This window comes from Sorghum bicolor, chromosome 1 (assembly GCF_000003195.3).
Source record: "Sorghum bicolor cultivar BTx623 chromosome 1, Sorghum_bicolor_NCBIv3, whole genome shotgun sequence".
NCBI classification, from domain to species: Eukaryota; Viridiplantae; Streptophyta; class Magnoliopsida; order Poales; family Poaceae; genus Sorghum; species Sorghum bicolor.
This window is the reverse complement of record NC_012870.2, coordinates 79,793,460-79,818,359: the sequence shown is the minus strand read 5'-3', so window position 1 is coordinate 79,818,359 and position 24,900 is coordinate 79,793,460. Positions and strand designations below refer to the sequence as shown.

At 43.4% G+C, this 24,900-nt stretch overlaps 2 protein-coding genes across 2 annotated transcripts; one reads left to right on the top strand and one right to left on the bottom strand.

The window, feature by feature from the left end:
* Window positions 1,268-11,812, top strand: LOC8059494. The gene is made up of 12 exons (XM_021451871.1): window positions 1,268-1,942; window positions 2,134-2,213; window positions 3,759-3,943; window positions 4,213-5,239; window positions 5,331-5,458; window positions 5,706-5,765; window positions 5,867-5,917; window positions 6,006-6,076; window positions 6,459-6,604; window positions 6,885-10,679; window positions 10,761-10,912; window positions 10,989-11,812. Exons 1-12 carry the CDS (start codon window positions 1,554-1,556, stop codon window positions 11,406-11,408), a joined length of 6,504 nt encoding a protein of 2,167 aa, XP_021307546.1. The 5' UTR covers window positions 1,268-1,553; the 3' UTR covers window positions 11,409-11,812.
* Window positions 20,272-24,460, bottom strand: LOC8059493 (transmembrane and coiled-coil domain-containing protein 4). Its single transcript, XM_002465952.2, has 15 exons — window positions 24,081-24,460; window positions 23,930-24,011; window positions 23,220-23,648; window positions 22,867-23,032; window positions 22,604-22,756; window positions 22,154-22,251; window positions 21,970-22,061; window positions 21,789-21,859; window positions 21,573-21,708; window positions 21,356-21,415; window positions 21,191-21,273; window positions 21,043-21,119; window positions 20,846-20,916; window positions 20,695-20,752; window positions 20,272-20,616 (listed from the first exon to the last, which is right to left on the bottom strand). Exons 1-15 carry the CDS (start codon window positions 24,335-24,337, stop codon window positions 20,491-20,493), a joined length of 1,959 nt encoding a protein of 652 aa, XP_002465997.2. The 5' UTR covers window positions 24,338-24,460; the 3' UTR covers window positions 20,272-20,490.

Below are 24,900 nucleotides of genomic sequence, written 5' to 3'. Positions count from 1 at the left end.
AAAAATGCATCGAATCAAAAGCAAAAAAAAAAAAAGGAAGAAGCAAAGGAAAGTCAGGCGTGCCGGCCATTCGGCATGCGCGTCACACGTGCGGCGTACTCGGCGGGAGGGAAAGAGAGACAGAAAAGCGAGGAGAGGGTCGACAAGCAGCTGCAAGCGTCTCATATTCCCAGGAATCCCAGCGGTCAGCAGCTGTCTCGTGCTACGAGTACTCCAGGTATAAAAAAATTGGATTTTAATACTGTAGTATTTTCGTTTTTATTTAATAAATATTATATAATTATAAAGTAATTAGATTTAAAAGATTCGTCTCATGATTTATAGGCAAACTGTACAATTAATTTTTATTTTTATCTATATTTAATGCTCTATGTGTCGCAAGATTTAATTTAACGAGAAATTTTGAAAAAAATTTTAGTTTTTGGTTCGAACTAAACAAGTCCCTCAGTCTACTAGTCCATCCACGCTTTTAGTACACGCGGCAGGGACGGCGCGGAGGAATCTGCATCTCCTGGGCGGCTTTGGTGTGGTGGACTGGTGCAGGTGGTGTCCGCAGCAGGCTTGCGCCTGCGGTTGCGGACGGCTGGCTCCGCGTCCGAATCCAAGTTGCAACTTCCAGCCGACTCGAGTCATCAGTCAAAGCAACGGCAGGAGCGGAGTATCCCAGTATGGACGGCCACGGAGTCGCTCACGAACCACGCGGCGGTCCAAAAGCCCCCCATCCAGAAAAAAAAAACAACACAAAGGGGTCCGGTCCGGGCCATGCCGCACCGAGTCCCGGTCCGTGGCCGGCGTGGTGGCGTGCAGTGTGCGCTAGGCTAGGCTAGGCTAGTCTCCCCCTCCCACGTCGTCCCGTCCCGCCCCGTCTTTATTAACCGCACCTAACCACTCGCTCGCCGTCTCGCCCGCCGTCGTGCCCCCAGCGCGAAATCCCCGAGTCCGCGGGGGCCGAACCGGGAAAAGTCCACGGACATCCCGTCCCGCGTGATGTGTCACCCTCACCGCGTGATGTGTCTTCCGCCAATCCGGCCGCCTGGACGGAATGGGATCGCGGTCGGGTCGCGTAGTCGCGTGCGCTCCCACCGGCCCAAACCAAACGCGGACGGCAGCAGCCAGCAGCTGACGCCGACCGCACCTGGCTCCGCCGGATCGCCTTTATGCCGAAAGGCCCCTTCCTACCACGCGAATTATTCCGGCGTCCCTCCCTCCCTCTTCCGTCTGTTCCGTTCCATTCATTCCATTCCACACTTCCGATTCGCAGGGCAGGGAGAGAGGGGGGAGCGAGAGGGAGAGAGGCAGCCAGGCAGGCAGGGGCAGAAGCACAGCAGCTCTCGCTTTCTCTCTCCCCCCCCCCTCTCTCTCTCTCCTCCCACAGGGGCAGGGGAGCAGGGGTAGTAGTAGGCTCACGGGTAGTCATCGCACGCGAGTACGCCAGCAGCAGCAGCACCCGGGATTAGACGAGACGAGACCGCCGCGGCGGGAGGCGACGAGGAACACGTCGTCCCTCCTCCCGTGCTCGACGACGACCGCGGTCCCCTAAACCCTACCGATCCATGGAGGACGCCGCGCCCGATGGGGCAGCGCAGGCGTCTCCGACCCCCGCGGAGGCCGACTGGCCGCCCGAGCTCCGCCTCCCGCCGCCCCCGCCCCCCGCGGACCCGCCGCCGCCTGCGGGGACGGACGATCCGCACTTCCTGAGCTCGATCATCGGGGACGCGGCGGCCCCACCCCCACCCCCGCCCCCGCTCCCGCCGCCGATGCCGCTGCCGCTCGGGCAGAAGCGGAAGCGGGGGAGGCCGCCCAAGAGGAAGGACGGCGCGGGCGCGGGGGCGGTGGTACCGGCGCCGCCGCCCGCCCGGGCCGCCAGGAGGAGGGAGGACGAGGAGGAGGTCGTCTGCTTCATCTGCTTCGACGGCGGCAACCTCGTCGTCTGCGATCGGAGGTAGGTACCCGTGCCGCGCGCGCACCTGCTCCTCCCTCCGTGTTGACTGCGGGAACGCGTCGTGGGGGGTTCTCCGAGGCTCTCTGCCCCGCACGTGTTGCCTCCGCAATTCCGCGCTTCAATTTTCTTCTTTCGTAAATTACGGATTGGGGATTGACCCGCCTGCTCGTCGTCCCTGTTTCTTGCTCCAGGGGTTGCCCTAAGGTCTACCATCCGGCGTGCATCAAGCGTGATGAGGCATTCTTCCAGTCCCGGAGCAAGTGGAACTGCGGTAAGCTTTCATTCATCCAGTGCTTAAGCCTGTTGTGCTAGTGTGGGATTATTTCGCATTTCTTGCTGCGCAATTCTAATACCCAAAATTAGGAATCATGCATGTATTACTGGTTATTCCTAGCAATTGGTGAAGCGAATATTGGTTGGTTGGCGGTTGGATACACTTGCAAACAATGCTATTTTTGAACTGATTTAGAGATATGCACGCTTTCCACGAGGGGGACTCGTGTGTCGCTAGCTTCTCGGACAATGCTAACGGACTTAAGTTCCCGATATTGAGACAATAATCCTGCCTCTACCAATCAGATGGCTCGTATCATGAGTTTGTGCACGCTTTCCATGGGGCTTGTGTGTCACTAGCTTCTTGTACCATGCTAACGGATTTAGGTTTCCGATATTGAGGCAATAATCCTGCCTCTACAAATCAGATGGTTCGTATCATGAGTTCGCGCACGCTTTCCATGGGACTCACGTGCTGTTAGCTTCTCGGACAATGCTAAAGCACTTAGGTTCCCGATATTGAGACAATAATCTTGCCTCTACCAATCAGATGGATCGTATCATAAGTTTGCATTCCCTTACTTAATTTGAGTGGGGTTACCGTTCCGTACACTGCCGCGTTAGAAACGTGAATAGCTAACATGGTAAGTGATAACTGCTAGCTAAGAAAGAAGACAGGTCCAAAGGGAAAGTAGAATACATCACGTGTGGTGGAGAACAGTCACGTGCACAGTAACTGAGTTCCCGGGTCGTTTGGGTCAAGGAACGTGGTATGCTACTTCAGGAAGGTTTTGCCAAGGCCAGGACGAGATTGCTACCGCGATCCCTGGACATGGAACGTGGCATCGTACCACTTCCCTGGTGACACTGGTCACGTGTCATGTTATGGGCAATAAATAATCTTGATTACAACACCTTTTGTGTGCTTCTTTGTATTCGCACGTGCGATTCGATTCTTTAACCTAGTGTCTTCAGTATGAATGCTCAACTACCTATCTTTTATCCTTGAAGAATTCCTGTTTTCTGCGATCCCAGGACAAGGAACGTGGCATCGTACCACTTCCCTCGTGACACTGGTCAAGTGTCATGTTGTGGGCAATAAATAATCTTGATTACAACACCTTTTGTGTGCTTCATTGTATTCGCACGTGTGATTCGATTCATTAACCTAGTATATTCGGTATGAATGCTCAACTACCTTTCTTTTATCATTGAAGAATTCCTGTTTTTGTCTGGAGAAGTTTCTGGGATGTGTTTGTGTAGGCTCTTAGTGTGGTTACGTTCAGTTCTTGGGATTGTGATTGCCTAGTTCTTTTCCTCTTTTTTTATGCAAATGTACAAACCAGTATGTTTTTGTTTCTGAGGTGTACCATGTTGTTGTTTTTGAGAGAGTGGTGATAACTGATGCATAGTTCTGTAATGAAGCTCAGCTTGTTCGGATTTTTGGTAGTAGAAGATGGATTATGTATCTTAATGTGATATTTAACCTGGAAATCATAAACCCGCTTAACTGTTTTGTGTTTCTTGTCGTTTTGTATGCCAGGCTGGCACATATGCAGCAGCTGTGAAAAGGCAGTGCACTACATGTGCTACACTTGTACATACTCCCTCTGCAAAGTGTGCATCAAGCAGGGTAAATTCTTCAGTGTCAGGGGGACAAAGGGCTTCTGCGACACATGTTATGGGACTATACTTTTGATAGAATCCAAAGATGAAAGTGCAACAAAGGTAAACCTCATAAACACGTTTCAGTTCAACTTGGTGTTATGTTATTTGCCTAAAAGCCTTTTTAGCAAGTTGGTCATTCACTCGCTCCTGTTCTTTGATAGATTAATGTTTATTCTTTGCCTATCTTGCCCACAAGCCGCACTGTCCTGCTTAGCACTGAACCTCATATGGTCCATACTTTGAGAAACTTAATATTTGACATATTATTTGATGCACTTCCCTACATGCTCAATTGACCCTTTCTTTTCCATGTTATGTGTCTATTGCAGGTTGATTTTGATGACATACTCAGCTGGGAGTACCTGTTTAAGCTATATTGGTTAGATCTGAAAGGGAAGCTTTCATTAACATTGGAAGAACTTACTACTGCCAAGAACAGATGGAATGTTCCTAGCACTTCTGCTAGGAAAGAAAAAGAGGAGTCGTCTGATGACCTGTATGACGCTAATGATGATGATGATGCTGGTTCTGACTGCTCCTCAAGAAAACGAAGACGAACTAATTCAAGGAAAAAGGGTCAAAAACGCCGAAAAGTAAATAAAGATTGTAGCACTGCTGCAAAAAAGGTCGAGCTTCCAACTAGAAATACTGAGAGCGTTCCCACGGAACTGCCAAACGAACGGGTGCCATTGCCAGTAGACACAAAAGTACCAAATGGACAGGTACCCTTGCCAGTAGACACCAAAGTACCAAATGAACCAGTGCCCTTGCCACCAAACATGAAATGGGCATCACCAGAGCTATTGGAGTTTATAGGACACATGAGAGATGGCGATCAATCTTTCATTTCTCCATTTGATGTTCAGACTCTTCTGCTTGATTATATCAAGAAGAATAACCTTCGCGATCCTCAGAGGAAAAGCCAAATTATTTGTGACTCGAGACTTCACCGCTTGTTCAGGAAAGCACGAGTTGCTCATTTTGAGATGTTGAAGCTTTTGGAAATGCATTTTCCTATGAATGAGACTTCAACAGTAACTGATAGTAGCCAAGTGACAATCAATCTCAATTCAGCTCATGTAGATACCAATGGATACAATGACATGGCTGCAAAATTTTCACCTGATAAGAGGAGAAGGATCCATAGAAAGATGGAAAGAGATACACAAGTTAATTTTGAGGATTATGCAGCAATTGACATGCATAATATAAATTTGATTTACATGAGGCGCAGCCTGATGGAGGATTTAATTGATGATGCCAAATTCTCAGACAAAATTCATGGTGGTTTTGTGAGGATAAAAATTTCTGATGTGTGCCAGAAGCAAGACATATATCGTCTAGTAAAGGTTATTGGTAAGATAGTTTACTTCTTTATTAAATTTAATCTTAAAGTTTGTTTTAATGGTGAGCTATTTTTTTCATTTTCTTTCTTTTCTTTTTGCAGGAACACACAAGGTTCCGGAAAAGTACAGCATTGGAAAGAAGATGACAAATTTTGCACTTGAGATATTGAATTTAAACAAAAAGGAGATTATTACAATGGATACAATATCTAATCATGATTTTACAGAGGTTAACATCTTTTGCTTACTGTCCTTTCTGATGTTTAGCTCCCAGAGGTAGCATTTTTAGAAGTCCTTATCTGATTTTATTGTCTAGTTTGGGTTGTTGAATGCTTGGTATTTATGATCATACCTTTTAACCCAAGGGAGAGTATGGTCAAATTCTAGTTTTTCCTTACAAGTTAGAGGCGGTACTTAGTTGAACTACATTGGGTTTCGTTTTAACCTCTTTTTGATATTTACATTTGCTTGTGTAGGAGGAGTGCAAACGTTTAAGGCAGAGCATGAAGTGTGGTGTAATTAGCAGACTAAAAGTGGTACTGCTACATGGGACTGAACACTTGTGACCTAATTTCGTTTTGGCCCATCAGATATGTGTAGGTTTGATTTGTGTTTTTTTTTTCTGTTATTAATGCAGGGGGATGTCCTAGAGAAAGCCATGGTATTGCAATCTGTAAGAGTGAATGATGTAAGGACAACTCGATATGTATAGAATGATCCTTTTTTTTCTTCAAAATATCTCAAACTTGAATTACTGGTATTTATAATCTTTACAGTGGTTTGAAAATGAAAAGCAGAGGCTTGGGCATCTCCGTGACCGTGCAAGTGAAACTGGGCGCAGAAAAGAATATCCTATTGACTATAGTATGATGTGCGATGCTTTTATTATCACTTAATGTTTTTCATTGACTGAATTGCCATTTCTTGATTTCTGGATCATTATTCGCTCCTTCCCAAAATTGGCTATGCTTCATTTATAATTTTATTTAACTTAGATTAGCTCCCATTTTCTTGTCATAGCTTCGGCATACTGTGAATATTCATAGCTTCATTTAAAATTGGCTATGCTTTTAATGCTAGAGAGGCATGCTTCTAATAACTTGTAATCCTCTGCTCAGGAATTGTGAATATTCATGATAATCAAGTACAGCTTTATTTTTGTTATAGAACTATAGGCAACTACTTGTACTGCATGCTTCATTATTTTGTGATCCTTGACTGTATCATACACTTAGAGAATATGTAGAAAAGCTGCAGCTTCTCGACAATTCTGAGGAAAGAACTCGTAGGATTAATGAAGTTCTGGAAGTGCATGTTGACTCACATATGGATCCTAATTATGAGTCTGCTGAAGAAACAGATGAGAAAAGAACTGGTATATATCTTCCTGTAATGTTAATGCTTCAAGTTTCATGTTGATTAATAAATATTGGAATGTAACTATTTCTCTTGCATCGAATAAATCCTGCAACTGTAGCATAATTTCATGTGGTTTGTTGGTATAAGTTTCCGCACTGTAATTTTCTTGCAAAGTTGCAATGCAGTACATTTGAATTTATGTTGTGATAGGCATCAACTCATTAAAATAAATCACATTTCTGAGTCTAAGCGTTGATTAAGTAGTGTTTGATTATTTGCTTGTTTATTATATGCAGTCGCAAAATTGGTAAATCGGACAAGACCAGATACAACCATATCGCGAAGAATATCAAGATATAGTACTAAACAAAACCATCCTCAAAAAGTTTCTGATTCTAGCCACCATCCAAAAAGCTTGTCCACAGAAAGTACAATTTGTGAATCAGGGGCAAGAAGTTTGGAGAACAGCACAGCAAACAGAACTATGTCTGAAGCTGGATCACTTTCATCTTCTGGAGTAACAATGTCAAATGACACAGAGCCAGAGAAAGTCTGGCACTACAAGGATCCTTCTGGGAATGTTCAGGGTCCATTTACTCTTTTGCAACTATCAAAGTGGACAAGTTATTTCCCACGTGATCTGAGAGTATGGCTTACATTTGAGAGTGAAGAGAGATCATTGCTGTTGACTGAAGTGCTTTCAAAACAGCAGAAAGATTTCACTCAGGCTGCATCACATACAAGTAGCAAGGCAACATTGGTTGGCACTGGAGATACAAGGAACAGCCCTAGTGTGGATCAGACCAATGCTTTCTCTCCTGTTGGTCATAGCGTGGTTAGTTCTTCTGGAATAACTGTTCAGTATAATAAGTATTCTGTTCCAGAAAGGGAAAGTGTGTACTCTCCAGATGATAGCTTGTCACTGTCAACTAGTTCGGTTCCACTGAAGGATGCGTATACTGTGAACAGCCAAGCACACTGCCAGAATAAGCATTTTGTTTTGATTCAGTCTCCTGGGAGTTCATATGGGCACACAGACTTGAACCATGATGCAATACAGGGATGCTCTGGTGAATCAAATCATCATCACAGCAGTGGAGCCCTATGGAGTCCTACCGTGGCACATATGAGTTGTAGTGGACGTGGTAATGTGGAATCTCATCAGAATCAGCATGTTTCCTGGTCACAAAGACAGCATGAATCTAAAAATAGTTCACAAAGAGGACCTGTTAAAGATCTGATGAATTCAGGGCAGGATCTATCGAAAAATCTACCTACTCAACGTATCGGGAAAGATGTATCCAGTCCTTTGTTTGCTTGGAGTCCGGCCGAGTCGAGGACAGCTTCAAGTCAACATGAAGGCTCTTGCTTAAGTTCAACAACTAATCCAAGCTTTCTCGATGAACTTCATTCTTCTATAGCTTCTGCAAAGCCTAAGAGCCATGCTCCAGCAACCCCTATTGAAGACAGAGGTTCTAGTTCACCATCTGGCATGCTGAGTCATGCAGAAAGAGTTCCAATCTGCAGTCCACAATCAGCCCCTTCAGCATCTGTTTCTGATATGTCCAAGATGGAGGAGATCATGAATCAGCAAAGAACACTCGAGGCGGATACATCGAATGCTTCAGTTAACCAGTCTCCAGAATCAAAGATTTTCCCTGTATCCTCTCCTGATAACCAAGATACTGACCGTGAGTTTCCTAGTCCAGTTCCAAGATCTGAGAATAAGGACACTGCAGTTTACAGCTCAGGATTAACACCAGCATCACATGAAAATATTACTATGAATCTGCCTGGTTCAGATACATGCAAGATGGAGGCCGTGAGTCAGCAACAAGTAATTGGGACTGTTGTATTGAATTCTTCAGATAGTCATTCTCCTCAATCCAAGGTTTCCCCTGTATCTTCTCCTAATAACGAAGATATGAAACATGAATACCCCAGTTCAACCCCAAGGTCCGAGAATAAGATTCCTGCTGTGGACAGTTTACTTTCAACATCAGCTGCTCCTGAAAATCTCATAACAGCTTCTGCCCATGATTCTGATACATGCAAAATGGAGTTTGTGAATCAGCCAAAAACACTTGAAGCGGATGCATCAAATGCTCCACTTTGTCAGTCTCACTCTCACATTTTCCCGGTACCTTCTGACAATCAAGATATAAAGCGTGAATGTCCATGTCCAACTCCAAATTCTGACATTAAGGAACCTCTTGTGAACAACTCAGCAACAACTTCTGCATCAGCCTCTGATACAAGCAAAATGGAGGAGTTTGTGAATCAGCAAAAAACACTTGAAGCAGATGCATCAAATTCTCCACTTAATCAGTCTCATTCTCACATTTTCCCAGTACCTTCTGACAATCATGATATTGAGCGTGAATGTCCAGGTTCAACTCCAAGATCTGACACTAAGGAACTTGTTGTGGACAACTCAGTGTTAACATCAGCAGCACCTGAAATTCTAACAACAACCTCTGCAGCCTCTGATTCATGCAAAATGGAGTCAGTGAATCAGCAAAAAACGCTTGAAGCAGATGCATCAAATGCTCCACTTAATCACCATCCTCATTCTCACAGTGTTCCTGTATCTTCTGATAATCAAGACATTCAGCGTGAATGTCCTAGCCCAACTCCAAAATCTGACAGTAAGGAACCTCTTGTGGACAACTCAATATTAACATCAGTGGCGCCTGAAATGCTAGCGACAACTTCTGCCTCTGATACATGCAAAATGGAGGAGTTTGTGAATCAGCAAAAAGCACTTGAAGCGGATGCAACAAATGCTTCACTTAATCAGCCTCCTCACATTTTCAATGTATCTTCTGATAATCAAGATATTGAGCATGAATGTCCTAGCCCAACTCCAAGGTCTGACTGTAAGGAACCTCTTATGGACAACTCAGTATTTACATCAGCGGCGCCTGAAATTCTAGCAACATCTGCTTCTGGTACATGCAAAATGGAGGAGTTTGTGAATCAGCAAAGACCAATTAAAGCGGATGCATCAAATGCTTCACTTAATCAGCCTCCTCATTGTCACATTTTCACTGTATCTTCCAATAATCAAGATATTGAGTGTGAATGTCCTAGCCCAACTCCAAGATCTGACAGTAAGGAACCTCTCGTGGAAAACTTAGTGTTAACATCAGCAGTACCTGAAAATCTACTGAGAAGTTCTGCAGTTGCCTGTGCCTCTGATACATGCAAGATGGAGATCTTGAATAAGAAAAGAACATTTGAAGCAGATGCTTCACTTAATCAGCCTCCTCACTCTAGTATTTTCGCTTCATCTTCTGGTGATAACCAAGATAATGTGTGTGAACATCCTAGTCCAAGTCCAAGACCTGAGGGTGAGCAGCCTCTCATGGATAACTCAGGGTTAACATCAACAGTGCCTCAAAATCTAACTTCTTCTGCATCTGCTTCCAAGATGTGCAAAATGGAGGAGATCTTGAATGAGAAAAGAATACTTGAAGCAAACCCATCAAATGGTTCGATTACTCAATCTCCTCAATCCAAGGTTTTCCTTGTACCATCTCCTGATATCCTAGAGCGTGAATTTTCTAGTAAAGCGCCTAGGCCTGAGTTTAAGGAACCTGCTGTGGACAGCTCTGGGTTAACATCAGCAGCACCTGAAAATTTAATGACTAAGCAACATGTCCACTCACCAGATGCCTTTGTGCCACCAAAGTCTTGTGCTCCAACTGGGGAATTAGGTGACACGAAATCAGATTTTAAAGGTGAAGAAATTATTCAAAAAGAACAATATTGTGAGAGTGAATCTATTGTTGCTACAAGAGAGAATTTGTTAATTGATCCGTCCTGTGGTGCTGAGTCGATAGATGTGTCAGATGTATTGGAATCGTTGATGGAAGAAAGGGGTGAAACTTCGTACATGCCAGGATCAGTAGAGGACTTCCTAGCTGCTTCAGCCGAGGAAGAAGTACAATACTCTAGCCCTATCGCATTATCTCCTTGGGGTGAACCTAATTACTACCAAGGTGATGCTGTTGATTCTGCATTATGGGGTATTCAAGATGATATATGGTCATTGCTTTCACCAAGACCTATGCTCCAACCTTCATCTGGTTAGTCAGCATGCCAATGATTAGCATTTCCAGAATTCTCCATTAATTCTATTGTTGAATCATCTGTTTTCTCTCCACCAGGTATTGGAACTGAGAAGGAAACTTATGATATCAACGAGGTGGCTGTGACCCATGTTAATAGTGAATTGTTTCAAAGAGGATCAATGATCACAGAGGAAAATGTGAACCAGGCAAACTTGAGTGCTCTTGCAGATTGGATGCTGTCTGATCAGGTAATGGTGTTACAATATTTTTATGTCATTTATTTCCTGTATACTTTTCATATGACACTGTTTTTCACTACTTTAGGTCCCATCAATACTAAATGGTATGTCAACATCATCGGTAGATGAGAGCACCATAGTTTTAGGTTCTCAAGCATCAAACAATCAGAGCTTAGACTGGGGTACTACGTGGACTAATCAGAATATCAGCATGCATAGCAATGAAAAGGCAGAGCCCTCGAGTAAAAGCTATCGAGAAGAATCAAGGAAGCAGGAAACCACCAATTCCAGTGTTTCTATTTCTGGAGAGGCCATTGGAAACAAGGGCTTGAACTCTCCTGATAATGCTAATCGGGGCAGCCAACTGAGTCATCACCACCGTGGCAGGTACTCCCAAATCAGTGAATCTTGGCTACTTAGTTCAAATCACTCTAGGAGTAGGTCTGATAGATTTGGCAGCGGTGGGTCATCAAGATCAACTTCAAAGGGGCAAAGTAGGGGCTAATGTATATTCTCAAGTGCGGGAGAAAGGGTGCATCTTTGTAGCTACCTGCATCCTTGATCTCACAGCAGGAATAGGTTTTAAAATTCTTTGTCATATCTTTGCAGTTTGTATAGGCTAATTACAATTTAGTCGACAGAGTGTAAATGACCATCTCAGCTCCACTCAACTGTAGCAAGGAGCATATGTTTAGCATAGAGGTGTGACTGAATGGCCCTGTCCAAGAAGTAGATTTAGCTCTTGGGCATGGTCTGTATCATCTTACATTCTGTTAGATGAAGCTGCAATTGTATCACTGGCATCTATTGACACCGAAACGCCTGATGTGATGGAAACGGTTAGATCTGATTGATTGGTTATCTTCAGTTCTTCTCGATGATGATTAGTCATCGTCTAGACAGCTGTAACATTTTTGTGTACATTCATCAAAAGTATAATCTTAGGTTTAAATACTGAAATCTTGTTCGTTTGAAGAAATCAGTTAGATGTTGTCAGACCCGTGTCGTTCAAGTGGGGTCAGGGGTGAGGGGAATCTCCCGCCGCCGCCGTTCCTCCCACGCTGTGAGCCGGACGCACGGATCGGCCGCCCCTCTATGAACCGGAGTCCGGAGCGACAAAGGGAGCGCAAGAACCCTACCAAAACCACTGGAGCCCGGCACGTACGCGTCCGCTCGGCGCTTCGATCCTGCTTCGCTCGATCTTGCCGGCATCCCTCATCGGAATATATCGATTCCGTTTTCAAACTCGATATCTGTTACTCACACAAAAGAGTCAATTTGTTACTCACTTCGTTCATAAAAAAAATCAATTTCTAGAGTTGTCGTAAATCAAAATTTTTAAACTTTAATCAAATTTCTAGAAAAAATGCTAAAATTTATGCAAATTAGTATCATTAGATTCATCATAGAATATATTTTCATATGATGCATATTTTATGTTATAGATGTTGTTACTTTTTTTACAAAGTTAGGGCCTGTTTGGTACAGCTCACAACAGCTTCATGAGCTGTTGTGAGCTGTTTTTTTGCCAAACACTTATTTCCAAAACAGTTTCATGGGTGAAGCTATTTTTTCCCTCCTCTCACAAAGACATAAGTTGGATGAAGCTGGAAAAAAGTAGCTTATTGCAGCTTCTCCCTCATTTCTCTCTCTCAACTATGCATGAAGTAGTTGGTGAAGCTATTTTGCCAAATACTTTTTCCAAAACAGCTCAGCTTCATCTAGAAAGTCACTCATGAAGCTATTTTCTAAAAAAATAGCTTCACTAGTGAAGTTGAGTTGTGCCAAACAAGCCCTTAGTCAAACTTAAAAAAGTTTTACTGACACGGATTCTAGGAATTAATTCTTTCAAGAGAGTACTATATCTCTACAACTAAAAATTATACCACATCCATGGTGAAGCCACAACTCTTATTTTTACTATGTCATGATAGGCTATCCCATCAACTCAGGCCCACTCACCCATGCATGCAAAATTGTTTTAGCGAATTAAAAAATTCATAACTCTTAAACTGAAGATCTAATTAAATTTTGATTGCACCATTAAATTTCTTATAACAAATCCTTTAAAACAAGGTCACACATGGATATATTTAGATAAAATTTTATTAATGAATATTTATCTCTATAACTAAAAATTATGGAGATGACCTGTCCACAACTCCCATTTCTTTGGTGGTCTTTTTTACTGCACGCGATCCCATCAACCTAGGCCCCACTCAACTATGCATGCAAAATTATTTTAGCGAATTAAAAAAGTCATAACTCATAAACCAAAGATATAAATTAAATTGCGACTGCACCATTAAATTTTTTATAACAAATCCTTTAAAACAAGATCACACATGGATATATTTAGATAAAATTTTATTAATGAATATTTATCTTATAAAGATAAAATATTTTCTTTTATTAAGTAGAGACAATATTTTAGGTTCAACAGACAATGTTCTGTCTTTGTAAAAAATGTTATCAATTTAGAAGAATAGTACTTTGGTTTTAGATTTATGAAACTGATATTACAATATACATAAAAATACATAAATACATGACATAGATAAAAATAATAATAAAATCTAGAGTAAAAAGCATAAGAAACAATAAAAACACAAAATGGAGAAAAATTTCAAATAATGTCAAAGGGTTACTTTTCAAATATCGTAACTATATTTATAGAACATTAACATTACTAAATACATCGTAAAACATCATTAAATATATTATAGAACATCTCGGTGACCACGCCTCAGACCGCTGGCTGCAATTCCGCGCACCTCATCGTTGCCGGTGCCGATGCTCCTCGCACTCAGCAAGACCGGTAGTCTCCGCCGCCAGTGGCGGAGGGAGGGGGGGGGCTGAGGGGGGCTGGCACCCCCCAACCTTCCCATAACTTCCTTAATACACCTCATATATTAGATGTTTAATTATCTAATTAGCTAGTTAATAATATTATCTGTACCAAGATTTTTATTCTTATTTCGTATTAATCTCTAATAGTTTCTTATAAAAATAGAATTTAGATCTTTCTAATATTTTTTCATATCTTTTATTTTTATTATTGCCTATCAAACATCAGTTTGTCCCCTACCACACACTCTAATTAGCTAGTTAATTGAAAATCAGCGTTTTTCTTGTTTAATCCTTCTGAATTGATCTCCAACAATGTGATCTATATTATTTACCATTAGTCTTCCTATTATCTTTTCTTATCTCCTATGCTTCTATCATTATTCGTCTAAACTCTAAACGGCCATTTAGCCCGTTGTACTCAACTTTTAAACACTAACAGTGGTATGGTGTTTCTGTTTTACCTTCTATTTAAATGGCTATTTTACCTGTTTAAGTGATCGTTTTGTCTAAGACTAAATGATATGTAACTGATTGTTTGTCATTTGATGTTAAGATCTAGTACTAATTAATTTTGCCCCCGTTTAACTACTTGTTTTTATTGTGATTCTTTTTCTGGGCAAAGAAATAGAATGATCAGGTGAAAGTTAGAGGTCTGAGACTAGTTAAATTTCTCTTTTTTTAGTTTTTCTGCTTTTTTTTTCATTGCAACGCAAACGTTTATTTTGGTGCTATGTACAACTTTGTCATGTGATATTTTGACACACATGATTGTTCTTGGTTTGCACGGCCCCTCTATGTTCGAATCCTGGCTCCGCCCCCGCCGCGCCCACCATGGCCACTCGTGGTCGGCTCTAAAAAGCTAGGTGGCCACGCTGTCACAGGAGCTCGCGACGACCAGCGCTGCCCGAAGCTCGTGCACACCGTACGCAGCCAATGACCGACTCGCATCCTCCATGGCTCCATGAAGTATATATGGAACCGCTGCTCGCGGGGAGAGCTCTGCCACGCGTGCTGCTGCCGTCCGCTTCGCAACACTAGGGCTCGGTCTCGGTTGGCTACCACGTCGCTGGTGCACACAGCTCGTGCTCGCAAACAGCATGGACCCATCGCGGAAGGATTTTAGAGGAAATCTCATTCTTTTAAATTTATCAATTCTCTTTTATAAATCACAAAAGTGTTAAAAAAACTAAATCTAATTTTGTTAAGTTTCTATAAAGTACTACACGGTATAGCTGATAAAGATTATGAATTAAGCTTCATATTATATAGATAATTAGATTAATAAATTTCTTAATATGCTTATCTAACCACAAGCAAATGTGCACAAAAATTCATGACCCCGTGTATATCTAGTTATTTATTATATAAATAAATACGGTTGATAGGTTGAGTGTTTTTTTTTCATAAAGCAAGGGTCAATGGAATGGTTTCACCTCCCAGTTTCTAGAAACTTAACATGAAACAACTCTCTCTCAATACATAGTTTCATTAGCACAGTTTCATCAGATTATTTTAACCTTTTATGGGTTCCATAGATGTCTCTCATGCGCACGAGATGAAACGAACTAAAGGTTCGATGTGGGGTTTCATATGGATTGTAACATTTTGGAAACAACGCTCACTCCATGAAACGTTTTCCTTCTCTCTCCTCCTCGATAGATGCAAAAATCTCTATTTCTGTTTATGTGACACTCTATTTAATATGCATAAAATTCGTAAAATCTGCATTGAGACATAAAAGAGCCGAGGACCGTCTTCCAGTCAGACGAGAGAGGACCCACCTAATGGTGCGTTTGTTCGAGGAGAGAGGAGAACAATTGACCGAGGAGGCCACAATCCACACATGCGAGGCCGAAAAGTTTTTGGGTGTTATATTAGATGTCACATAAGGGTATTACCTAAGGTGTTTGGATACCAATAGAAAAACAAATTACATAAGCCGTCAGGAAATTGTGAAACGTATTTATTAATCTTAATTAATTTTTCATTAGCACATGTGTTAATGTAGCAATTTGTATCTAATCATAGATTAATCCCATGGTCCTCTAGTTCTCCTACTGGTCCTACCACAGTTTGGTACTACAAGCGTCGTGCTTGGGCTTTAATAAAGGGTTTGACATGTGTATCCATGTGCGGAAGTAGCAGGGGTTTTAAGCCTAGTGCGCCGGGATAGATACATTAATCAAATTTGAACTTTATTTAATGTTCTTTTGGGCATGGTATGTATCATCTTGATATTATGCTGAATGGATTATTCGCGAAAACTATGTAGAACGGAATTGTTTATCTGACGTCTTGTGAACTTTATATTTGTGGAGAATAGTTTGTAGATTATTATTATTATTATCATCTTTTTGAAAGAAAGTACCCACTATTTTCTATACTAGTGGATATGCACGTGCGATATACACATGTCTCAAATCTATATCAGATTGCTATGATAAAATTTTAAAGATGTATATAATATTGTGTTACTCAAGTAGACTTCTTATTGTTAAGAAATCATGTTCTCGGTATGCGCACACACATATAATCACACAAATGAACATAGACATAAGACTAAATTAGAGAGGGAAGGGAGCTCTTTATTTTCGTTATATTTGTTGGTACATCTCTTATTTCATCTTTAGCTCACCATCACCTCCTTTTATAGAGGGGGGAGGCTGATGCTTATTATAGTCTTCCAAGTAATTTTCTAGAAACATCCCTCTCACAAATTGGCCACCATCAAAGTCTCATATTCATATTAAATATTGTATTTGATTTCACAACACTCTTTTAGCTATGTGTATGCCTCGTTAAAAACTTCCCCCAAAAACCCAGTGGAAAAAAGATAGAAGAAAAGAGTATATCACTTGCATCGCTTACGTTGCACCTGTTGTCTCGTTAAAAATCTTGTATGAGAAAACCCAGTGGAAAAAGACTCATTAAGGGGAAAAGATTATAATAGTTGATGTTCGGATTAAATCTCCATGACCTACTTGTGATCTTCAGGATTACAATCATGAGCTATGACTTCAGGGTTAGTCTCCCCCTGAACCTTGCAACTCTCTAGGTCGTCTTATGTCAATTCCACGGACACTTGTAGAAGTCCGATGCTTGGCAGAGACCTTATGAATAAACCTTCTAGATTTTCACATGACTTCGTTTGCAGGATATTTACCTCGTCACTCTTCTCGAGCTCATGTGAGTAAAAGAATTTGGGAGCAATATGCTTCGTGAGCTTGCTCTTGTCATAACACAAGACGCATTATCTTTAAGGATGGCAACGGGGCGGATTCAGATCGGATGGAGTCTATATGCACCTAAACTCGAAACCCGAAATCAAAACCTGAAACCGCACCGAACACCGATTCAGGGGATAATCCATCCCTAAAACTAAAACCACCGATACTCGAAACTGAAAGGTCCTAATATGGCTAGAGGGGGGGGGGTGAATAGCCTATTTAAAAATTCTACAAACTCACTAGAGCAAGAGGTTAGTAAAAAACAAAGCGAAGCTTTTTGCTCTAGCTCTAATGGGGTGTTTGCAAGCCACCTATCCAACAATTCTAGTTGATATAATCACTAGGCACACAAGAGCTATGCCACTACTTACACTAGAAAGCTACTTAAAGTTTCTATACAAGTAAGTAAGCTATCTAGTTTGCGGGAATGTAAAAGAGATGGTTTGAACTTTATACCGCCGCGTGAAGGGGATGAACCAATCAATAATATGAAGTCCAATCACCGGGAGAAATCCAATGAACAATCACAATGGAGACACACAATTTTTCTCCCGAGGTTCACGTGCTTGCCGGCACGCTACGTCCCCGTTGTGTCGACCAACACTTGGTGGTTCGGTGGCTAAGAGGTGTAGCACGAACCTCGTCCTCACTAGGACACCACAAGAACCTACCCACAAGTGAGGTAGCTCAATGACACGAGCAATCCACTAGAGTTACCTTTCGGCTCTCCGCCGGGGAAGGTACAAGACCCCTCACAATCACCGGGAGATGGCCACGAACAATCACCAACTCGTGCCTATCCTCCTCCGCTGCTCCAAGCCGTCTAGGTGGCGGCAACCACCAAGAGTAACAAGAAAACCGCAGCCAAATCGATCTCCAAGTGCCACTAGATGCAATCACTCAAGCAAATGCACTTGGAATCACTCCCAATCTCACAAAGATGTATAATCTATGAAGGAGATGAGTGGGAGGTGTTTGCTTAGGCTCACAAGGATGTCTAGTAGTCAAGAATGCCAAGAGGGTGAGCCCCAAGCCGGCCAAACACGTATTTATAGCCCCTCAAACAAATAGAGCCGTTGGCTCTTTCACTGGGCGAAATACGGGGTCACCGGACGCTCTTAAAGGGGCACCGGACGCTCAACACCAGCGTCCGGTGCTCCAACGTCAGCAACGTGTCACCTTTTGAAACGCTCGTGTCAGATTCTAATAGTCACCTGCAGTGCACCGGACGCTTGAGCAAGTTAGCACCGGACGCGTCCGGTGCCCACCGGACTCATGCGCAGAGAGCTCTACAAACTCGCAGGGTCACCGGACACAAGCCACCGGACGCACCCTTAGCGTCCGGTGCTCACCGGACTCACACGCAGAGAGGTCTGCAAAACGGACCTCACACCGGACACGCACCACCGGACGCACAGGCCAGCGTCCGGTGCCTTACCCTAGCTGGGCCAGGCAGCCTGCACACCGGACGCTCAGACACAGCGTCCGGTGCCTCTGAGCCAGCGTCTGGTGAGTGTTTCTCGGCGAGAAACACTCCCGTGACTTCTCCAAAAAAATCCCACCGGCGCAATAGAAAATATGCACTTCATTTTCTCGAAAAGCGCCAAATCCCGCCTCGCAAGCTCGGCGGGAGGGAGAGAGGAACCCATCCTCTCTCTACCCTTGAAACTCCACCTCCTTCTCAAAGTGTGCCAACACCACAACGTGTAAACTAACAAGTGCACGTGTGTTAGCATTTTCACAATCATTTTCTTCGAAGGAGTTAAGTTAGCTCACTAGGTTCTAAATGCATGCACATGAACAATGACACCTAGTGGCACTTGATAACCGCTTAGCCAAAGAATTCCCCTCTTTATAGTACGGCTATCTATCCTAAATGTGATCACACCCTCTATGGTGTCTTGATCACCAAAACCAAAACCCTAAGCAATACCTTTGCCTTGATCTCCATAGGGTTTTGTTTTTCTCTTTCTTCTTTTCCAAGTTGAGCACTTGATCATCTTGTGGTCATCACCTTCATCACCATGATCATCACTTGCTCCATCACTTGGCATGTACCAACCTCATTAAGTCTACATACACTTAGCATAGAGGTTAGTACTAGGGTTTCATCAATTATCCAAAACCAAACTAGGGCTTTCAGAAACCCGAATAGATACCTGAAACCCGCTTTGTATGGCAACATAGTAATTCCAATAAGGACTTTCTATGAACATATACATGATATATATACATATATTCACATGTATAAACAAGAGGCAACAAATAATAAATATTTTCATGAGTCAACTTAGAATAAATTTAATAATCTAAGTAAACAAGTTACTATTAGCATATTACAAAATATAAATTTTAATTCTAAATAATTTATTTTAGATATACATTGGATATCCACGGGTGGAAAACCAAACCTAATAGGTTTCGGGCCCCGAACCCAAAAGCCATGGGTAAAAAAATCATCCCCAAATCCAAACCCATGAGAACCAAAACCCGCGGATATCCAACCCAAAACCGCCCTATTACCGTCCTTAATTATCTTTATAGATAATGGTCGGATGTGTTGATGATGTTTATACCACATAACTTCTGAATGTGGTTATTCATCCGAAATTGGAGATTAATGCTATTATGGGAAGGAATAATTAAATAATCTCCTACAGTAGTTGGTATTGAGTCTCAAACATTGCTATAGTAAGAGCATCCCAAACCATTTGGCAAATAGACTTTGCATTCATGTATTTGCAAAAAAAAAATCTAAAAAACACCTATCCAACGGGTTGGCAATTGGACTTTGCAATTTAGTTAACTTGGCAAATAGAGGAGAACGACTCTCATATATGCCAAGCCCCTCCGCATTTGGCATCGTGTCCATTTGGCATCGTGTCCCTCGCGTGAAATCTGTTGCTCTCGCGCGGGGTCGCGCGACTACTCCATCCTCCCACCGCAATTATTTTTTTTTGCCAAGTGATTAATGCCAAACTATTAGAGATTGCCTCTTTTTACTTTTGTCATATTTATTTGGGATTTGGCAAACTCCCTCATTTGACAAACGAACTATACAAAACGGTTGTAATGCTCTAAGGGAGGGGAAGAACACTGCTTGTAGGTGATAAGTGTTATTCAATTCACTTGCTCCTTTATAGTATAGATAGATAGATTATTACTTATAAGATACTGTTTTGCTGTTTTTACTATCCAAACATAATATCTCTGTATGTAACTCTTCGAATCGATATTTTCAAGTGCAAGCCACGTCAGCGCTACTCCGTATAGGAATGAAAGAAAAGAAAATCACTAAACAACGGAGCACTGTACGATTAGTCATCAATAAACTACAAAGCATTCAGTGATGTTTCCGTTCCTTCCACGATTCCATTTTCATTTGCTTCGAAATGACGATTAGTCATCATCTAGACAGCTGTAACATTTTTGTGTATCTTGGAAAGTATATTCCTCCCTGGATATTTACATCTTTTCTCAAACCTGTCATCGTCAAACTATCTACATTTGTTATTTCCTGACCTCTGGAAGGGGAACAAAAACAGGATAGTAGGTATTCAGTTCAAGATGCTCTAGGATCTGCTGGGCAGCTGACAGGTACGAAGAATGGCCATCAACAAGCTCGGTAACATCAACCTGTAAATCGTGCACAGTAAACAGTAAAAATAATGAAACCTCGCTAAAAAACACAAGAATTATCACCCAGATGCTTACATTTTCAACGCCAGGTACATCAATGACCTGGATGCCAGCCAGCCCTTGGGTGAGCAGGCTACATAATCAGAGAATTATAAGTCAGTGAAGATATCGACTTAACTGTTCCAGCAATGACTATCCAATTCGAAATCAATCCCATTTTGTTTACCTTGCACGGAAGGTTACACCGAGAATCCAGTCATCTCTTGAGTACACATTCACAAATCTCCCGGCAACCATCTGCAGTGAAGCAGAGGCTAGTTAAGTGATATAAGAGGTAAGCATTACCTTTACGGGGCATATTTGCAGCTGAAGATTACTGGTATCTCTGCATTTTAAGTGGAGAAGGGATAGTTATTGCTGTACCTTCCTGGCAGGCTCCCACCTCTCACCTTTCACTGAAACTGGTGCACCAAGGAGTACAACCCTCTCTACAAGTCCCTCTGATTCATTCCATAAAGCATAAGAGCAAAGTCATATGAAATTTAGGTTATTAGAACTAAAGAACAGATACCATTGCCGCTTGATAAAGCTAGCTCCTGTAAGCACTTGAATATGACTCGCGCTCCAAGCGAGAATCCAACAAGAGTGACAGGCCTGAGAAGTTTAGAATCAGCAAAAAAAAAAGTAGTTGGGGGGAACTACTGTGTTGGATAACACTTTTTGTAGTTGGAACTACCTGTTTCCTTGCAGTCCCTTCAGAAGCACTTCTGCGAGCATTTTTCCTGCCTTATCTGATCTGAGAGGATACAGTTCATCAGTTAGCTAAACAAGTTGTTAGGTACACTACAGGTATTCAAAAGTGTTCTAACTGGTAAATTAGCGGGGAGAAATATTAATATTTGAAACATCGGCAGTTTGACATGAGACATTTTACTACGAAAGTTTGCATTTACCTGTCGATAGCAACAGACCATTTACTGTCAATAAAATCTGTAGCGGCAAGCAACGTAGCAGGCCAAGCAAATGCTGCAAGAAGGCCACTTAAGACAGTTCTCATAGCACCTTGTTTCATTAATTCCATTGCAAGTCCTGAATAATCAACAAGAACACTAATTACAAGGTGTTCACTAACAGTAGTACAAGGCAGAGTACAAAACCCTGAACATTACTTGATGTCAGCCAATCCTGTATTGCTGTACTGACTGCGATTATATGCTTGGACTCCCATTGAAGGATGTACCTGTCAAACATTAATAGAAGTGTAAGTAAGAATGCTCCACCCTTAAAGCATAAATGTAAAATATGTGAATAAAGTATAGTGACTAACAAATATGAGAATACATTCCATACTTCTCTAGGTTATCCTTCCATCCTTCCCAAGGTTTCCAGAAATCCTCCTCATCAAATGCAAATCCAGAAATCAGGATGCCAACAGCAAGGCGCTGAAAGAGTTACCAACATTTACAAAGACCAAATCAGTTTGATTCCAAAATGGGTGAATGGCATTTTACTCAGAGAGAGAAAAGGGACTCACACCCTGATTATGGTTATCACCAATAGGTTTGAACTCAAATTCTTTCACTTTACCAATCCGTCTTGCCATTTTGGTACCCGTCAAGCCAGCCCCAGCAGCTAATTTGTAAAAAATCAATTCAAGGAACATTAAAAGCTAAGCACAACACTTGTACACCACTTTCTATCCCTTTTTTGGGATACAGCATTACAGCTTGTACAGGAAATTCATTTGGGAACTATTTTAATAATTTACAAATGTGCCAGTGCTTATACAGAGGGGTGCATTTTTATTATTTGTGTAGGTTTCCTAAGCAATACAGTAACCACCATAAATAATGGAGGTAGTTGTTGCTAACTTAAAACAAAATCTTGACTGTTAGACTGCCCAGGACATATATATATACATCTCTAGAAATAAGAGCTCCAGAAAATAGCATAAGAGTTTCGAAGGAACATTTATTACACCAACCTCCAAATGAGGCAGCAACTGCCACAGAGCCAGCAACAGATCCTGCCGCAGCAGCCATAGCAGCAAATCCACTAGCCCCTATGAAAGGGACAAGTGTGCCCAGTGTTGGAGCTAGAGCACCAAATCCTGCAGCAATGGCTGGTGCAGCTAAACCTGTCGGGTCGAAGAGAATGAGAGAATATGAATCACCTGGTGTAGTGTGTCGAAGTGATGCCAAGATGTTCAGAATTTCATTAGATATATTATCTGGAATGCAGTCCTACCCCCAGTAATAGCCAACAATGCTCCTCCAGTCAAGGCAGCAGCACCAATAATTCCCCCACGCTTCCATTTCTCCCACTTGCTTTTCGGTGATGCGTTTTCACGCTCTTGTTCTTGTTCTTTTGCCGCGGCCATGGCAGAGCATGCGACCATCACCTCCATAGCTTCCTATAATGCCAGGATTGATGATTACAAGTCAATTTCGGGCTATGTGGAAATACAAGGATATGAATGAGTTGTGAATTTCTGTTTCTCTCTTGGATGATCTCAGATCATTCTTTTTAATCAAGACAAGATTAAACTGCAATCAATTTTCACTCTGCCACACTAAGAAGAAGGGATAACTTGTACTAACCATTTTGATCCACTTGACGTCAAGCCATGCTGCTATCAACCGAAGCGCGACACGATGCCGAGCATCATAGCCCTTCCTGAAGTGAGACGACTTCCTGTCCTCTTCCTCTTGCGAGACGGGTTTATCAGCAACACAGGCCGAGAGAAGCACGTACAGCAAGGCCATCTTGCGGTGATCATTCGCAGGAACATCTTCCAAGGACAGCTTGTCGATTCCAAGCAAGTTCTCGGACAAGCCTGCCTCCGGAGACTCCTCCGTAGCAGAGGTACAAGCCGTGGAGTCTTTACTCTCCTCTTTGATCTTCTCGTCCGGCACGGTGTCGCTACTCATACTCATGACCATCACATCCACTGCTTTCGCCAAGGCGAACTCCTGCTCCAGCCTGTCCGAAGAGCTCTCGCTGTCTTCCTCAAAGAGTATCCTAAGAAACTGCAAAATCGGGGAGTGAAATGGTTAGATATATTCACGGCATTGGCACTGAAGTTCGAATCGCTTTGCAGAGAGATCATTGGGTGGCTCAGCAGCAGAGATTTGGTAGCAATTTGATGGGGAATGGGTTTGAACACTACAACTACAAGCATAAACGGTGGTCTGAATGGAACACCGGAACCCCCAAATCGAGCCCCGCGGCAGTGACCCGCCCCCAAACTACTACTACTGTAAGTAGGTGAGCACAGATAACACGATCGGGTGGGATGGAAGGGCCGTACCGCGCCGATGTGATGCTTGGCGTCCGGCGACGCGGCCGTCTCCTCGATCCCCGCCCACGCCATGGGCTCGATCTCCAGGAACCTACAGCACAGCGCAGAAGTCACGGATCGCAAGACGCGAGCGGCGACGCCGAGTTTAGCTACACGGCACCTGAAGACGGGGCGGAGGAGGCCGCGGGAGTCGTGCGTCCAGAGGCCGGCGCCCGAGGCGGTGTCGGAGCCGCTGCTGATGGTGGCGGTGGAGGAGGAGCTCCCGCTGGCGCTGCTGGCGCGCTCCTCATCATCGGGTCCGGGATCGGTGGAGCCGGAGCCGAGGGGCGCGGACTGGTGGATCTGCGCCTGTCGGAGCGCCAGCGCCAGCAGCGCCCCCGCCGCGTAACGCTGCGTGGGCGTCAGCGTGGTCGCCATGGGTTTGGCGGGTGTGCCCGCGCGCCTGTCGCGCGCCGGCAGCTCAGTTCGTGGGGGAAATTTCGATGGTGTGGGGGGCGTGGGAGTGGGAGCCGAGGGAGCCCGGGGGACACGCGAGGCGAGGCTTGACTTGGGCGGCGCCGGCGCGGGCTGCTGCTGGTTGACTGCTTCTTCTATCTGTGCTTGCAGAAGGAAGCCCATAAGCCGTTGTATGCTCAGCGTGGGCCGCCACGCCGACTCCGCTCAGTTGCCCACGGGCCGAATCAAGCAAACTGCATGGGCCGCAACTCCACCGGTGTGAATGTGCATCGTGTCGTGTCGATTCGCACGTCAAAACCCTCGCACTGGTGGTGCTGGTGCGTTGACGTAGCTAGTTCACGGGTGGTGCGTTGACGTAGCTAGCTAGTTCACGGGTGGCAGGATCGCCACTGCACATGGATTGCACACCTGCGGCGATTTCAACAGATCATCCCCGGCTGCGTGGGCGTGGGCGCGTGGTCTGCATGATATGCCTCCTCGACCGACGCTCGTGCACACCGATTCGATCCGCGCCATGCCTCGCT

Bases quoted from the DNA above. Each gene is read 5' to 3' on its own strand.
- LOC8059494 (XM_021451871.1), top strand. From the start codon at position 1,554: ATGGAGGACGCCGCGCCCGATGGGGCAGCGCAGGCGTCTCCGACCCCC. The intron at 1,943-2,133 runs GTAGGTACCCGT...TTCTTGCTCCAG, and splicing joins CTCGTCGTCTGCGATCGGAG to GGGTTGCCCTAAGGTCTACC. The intron at 5,459-5,705 runs GTTAACATCTTT...TTGCTTGTGTAG, and splicing joins CTAATCATGATTTTACAGAG to GAGGAGTGCAAACGTTTAAG.
- LOC8059493 (XM_002465952.2), bottom strand. From the start codon at position 24,337: ATGGCGACCACGCTGACGCCCACGCAGCGTTACGCGGCGGGGGCGCTG. The intron at 22,757-22,866 runs GTAGGACTGCAT...TCGACCCGACAG, and splicing joins ATTGTTGGCTATTACTGGGG to GTTTAGCTGCACCAGCCATT. The intron at 20,917-21,042 runs GTACAGCAATAA...GCTTCACTGCAG, and splicing joins GGTGGGAGCCTGCCAGGAAG to ATGGTTGCCGGGAGATTTGT.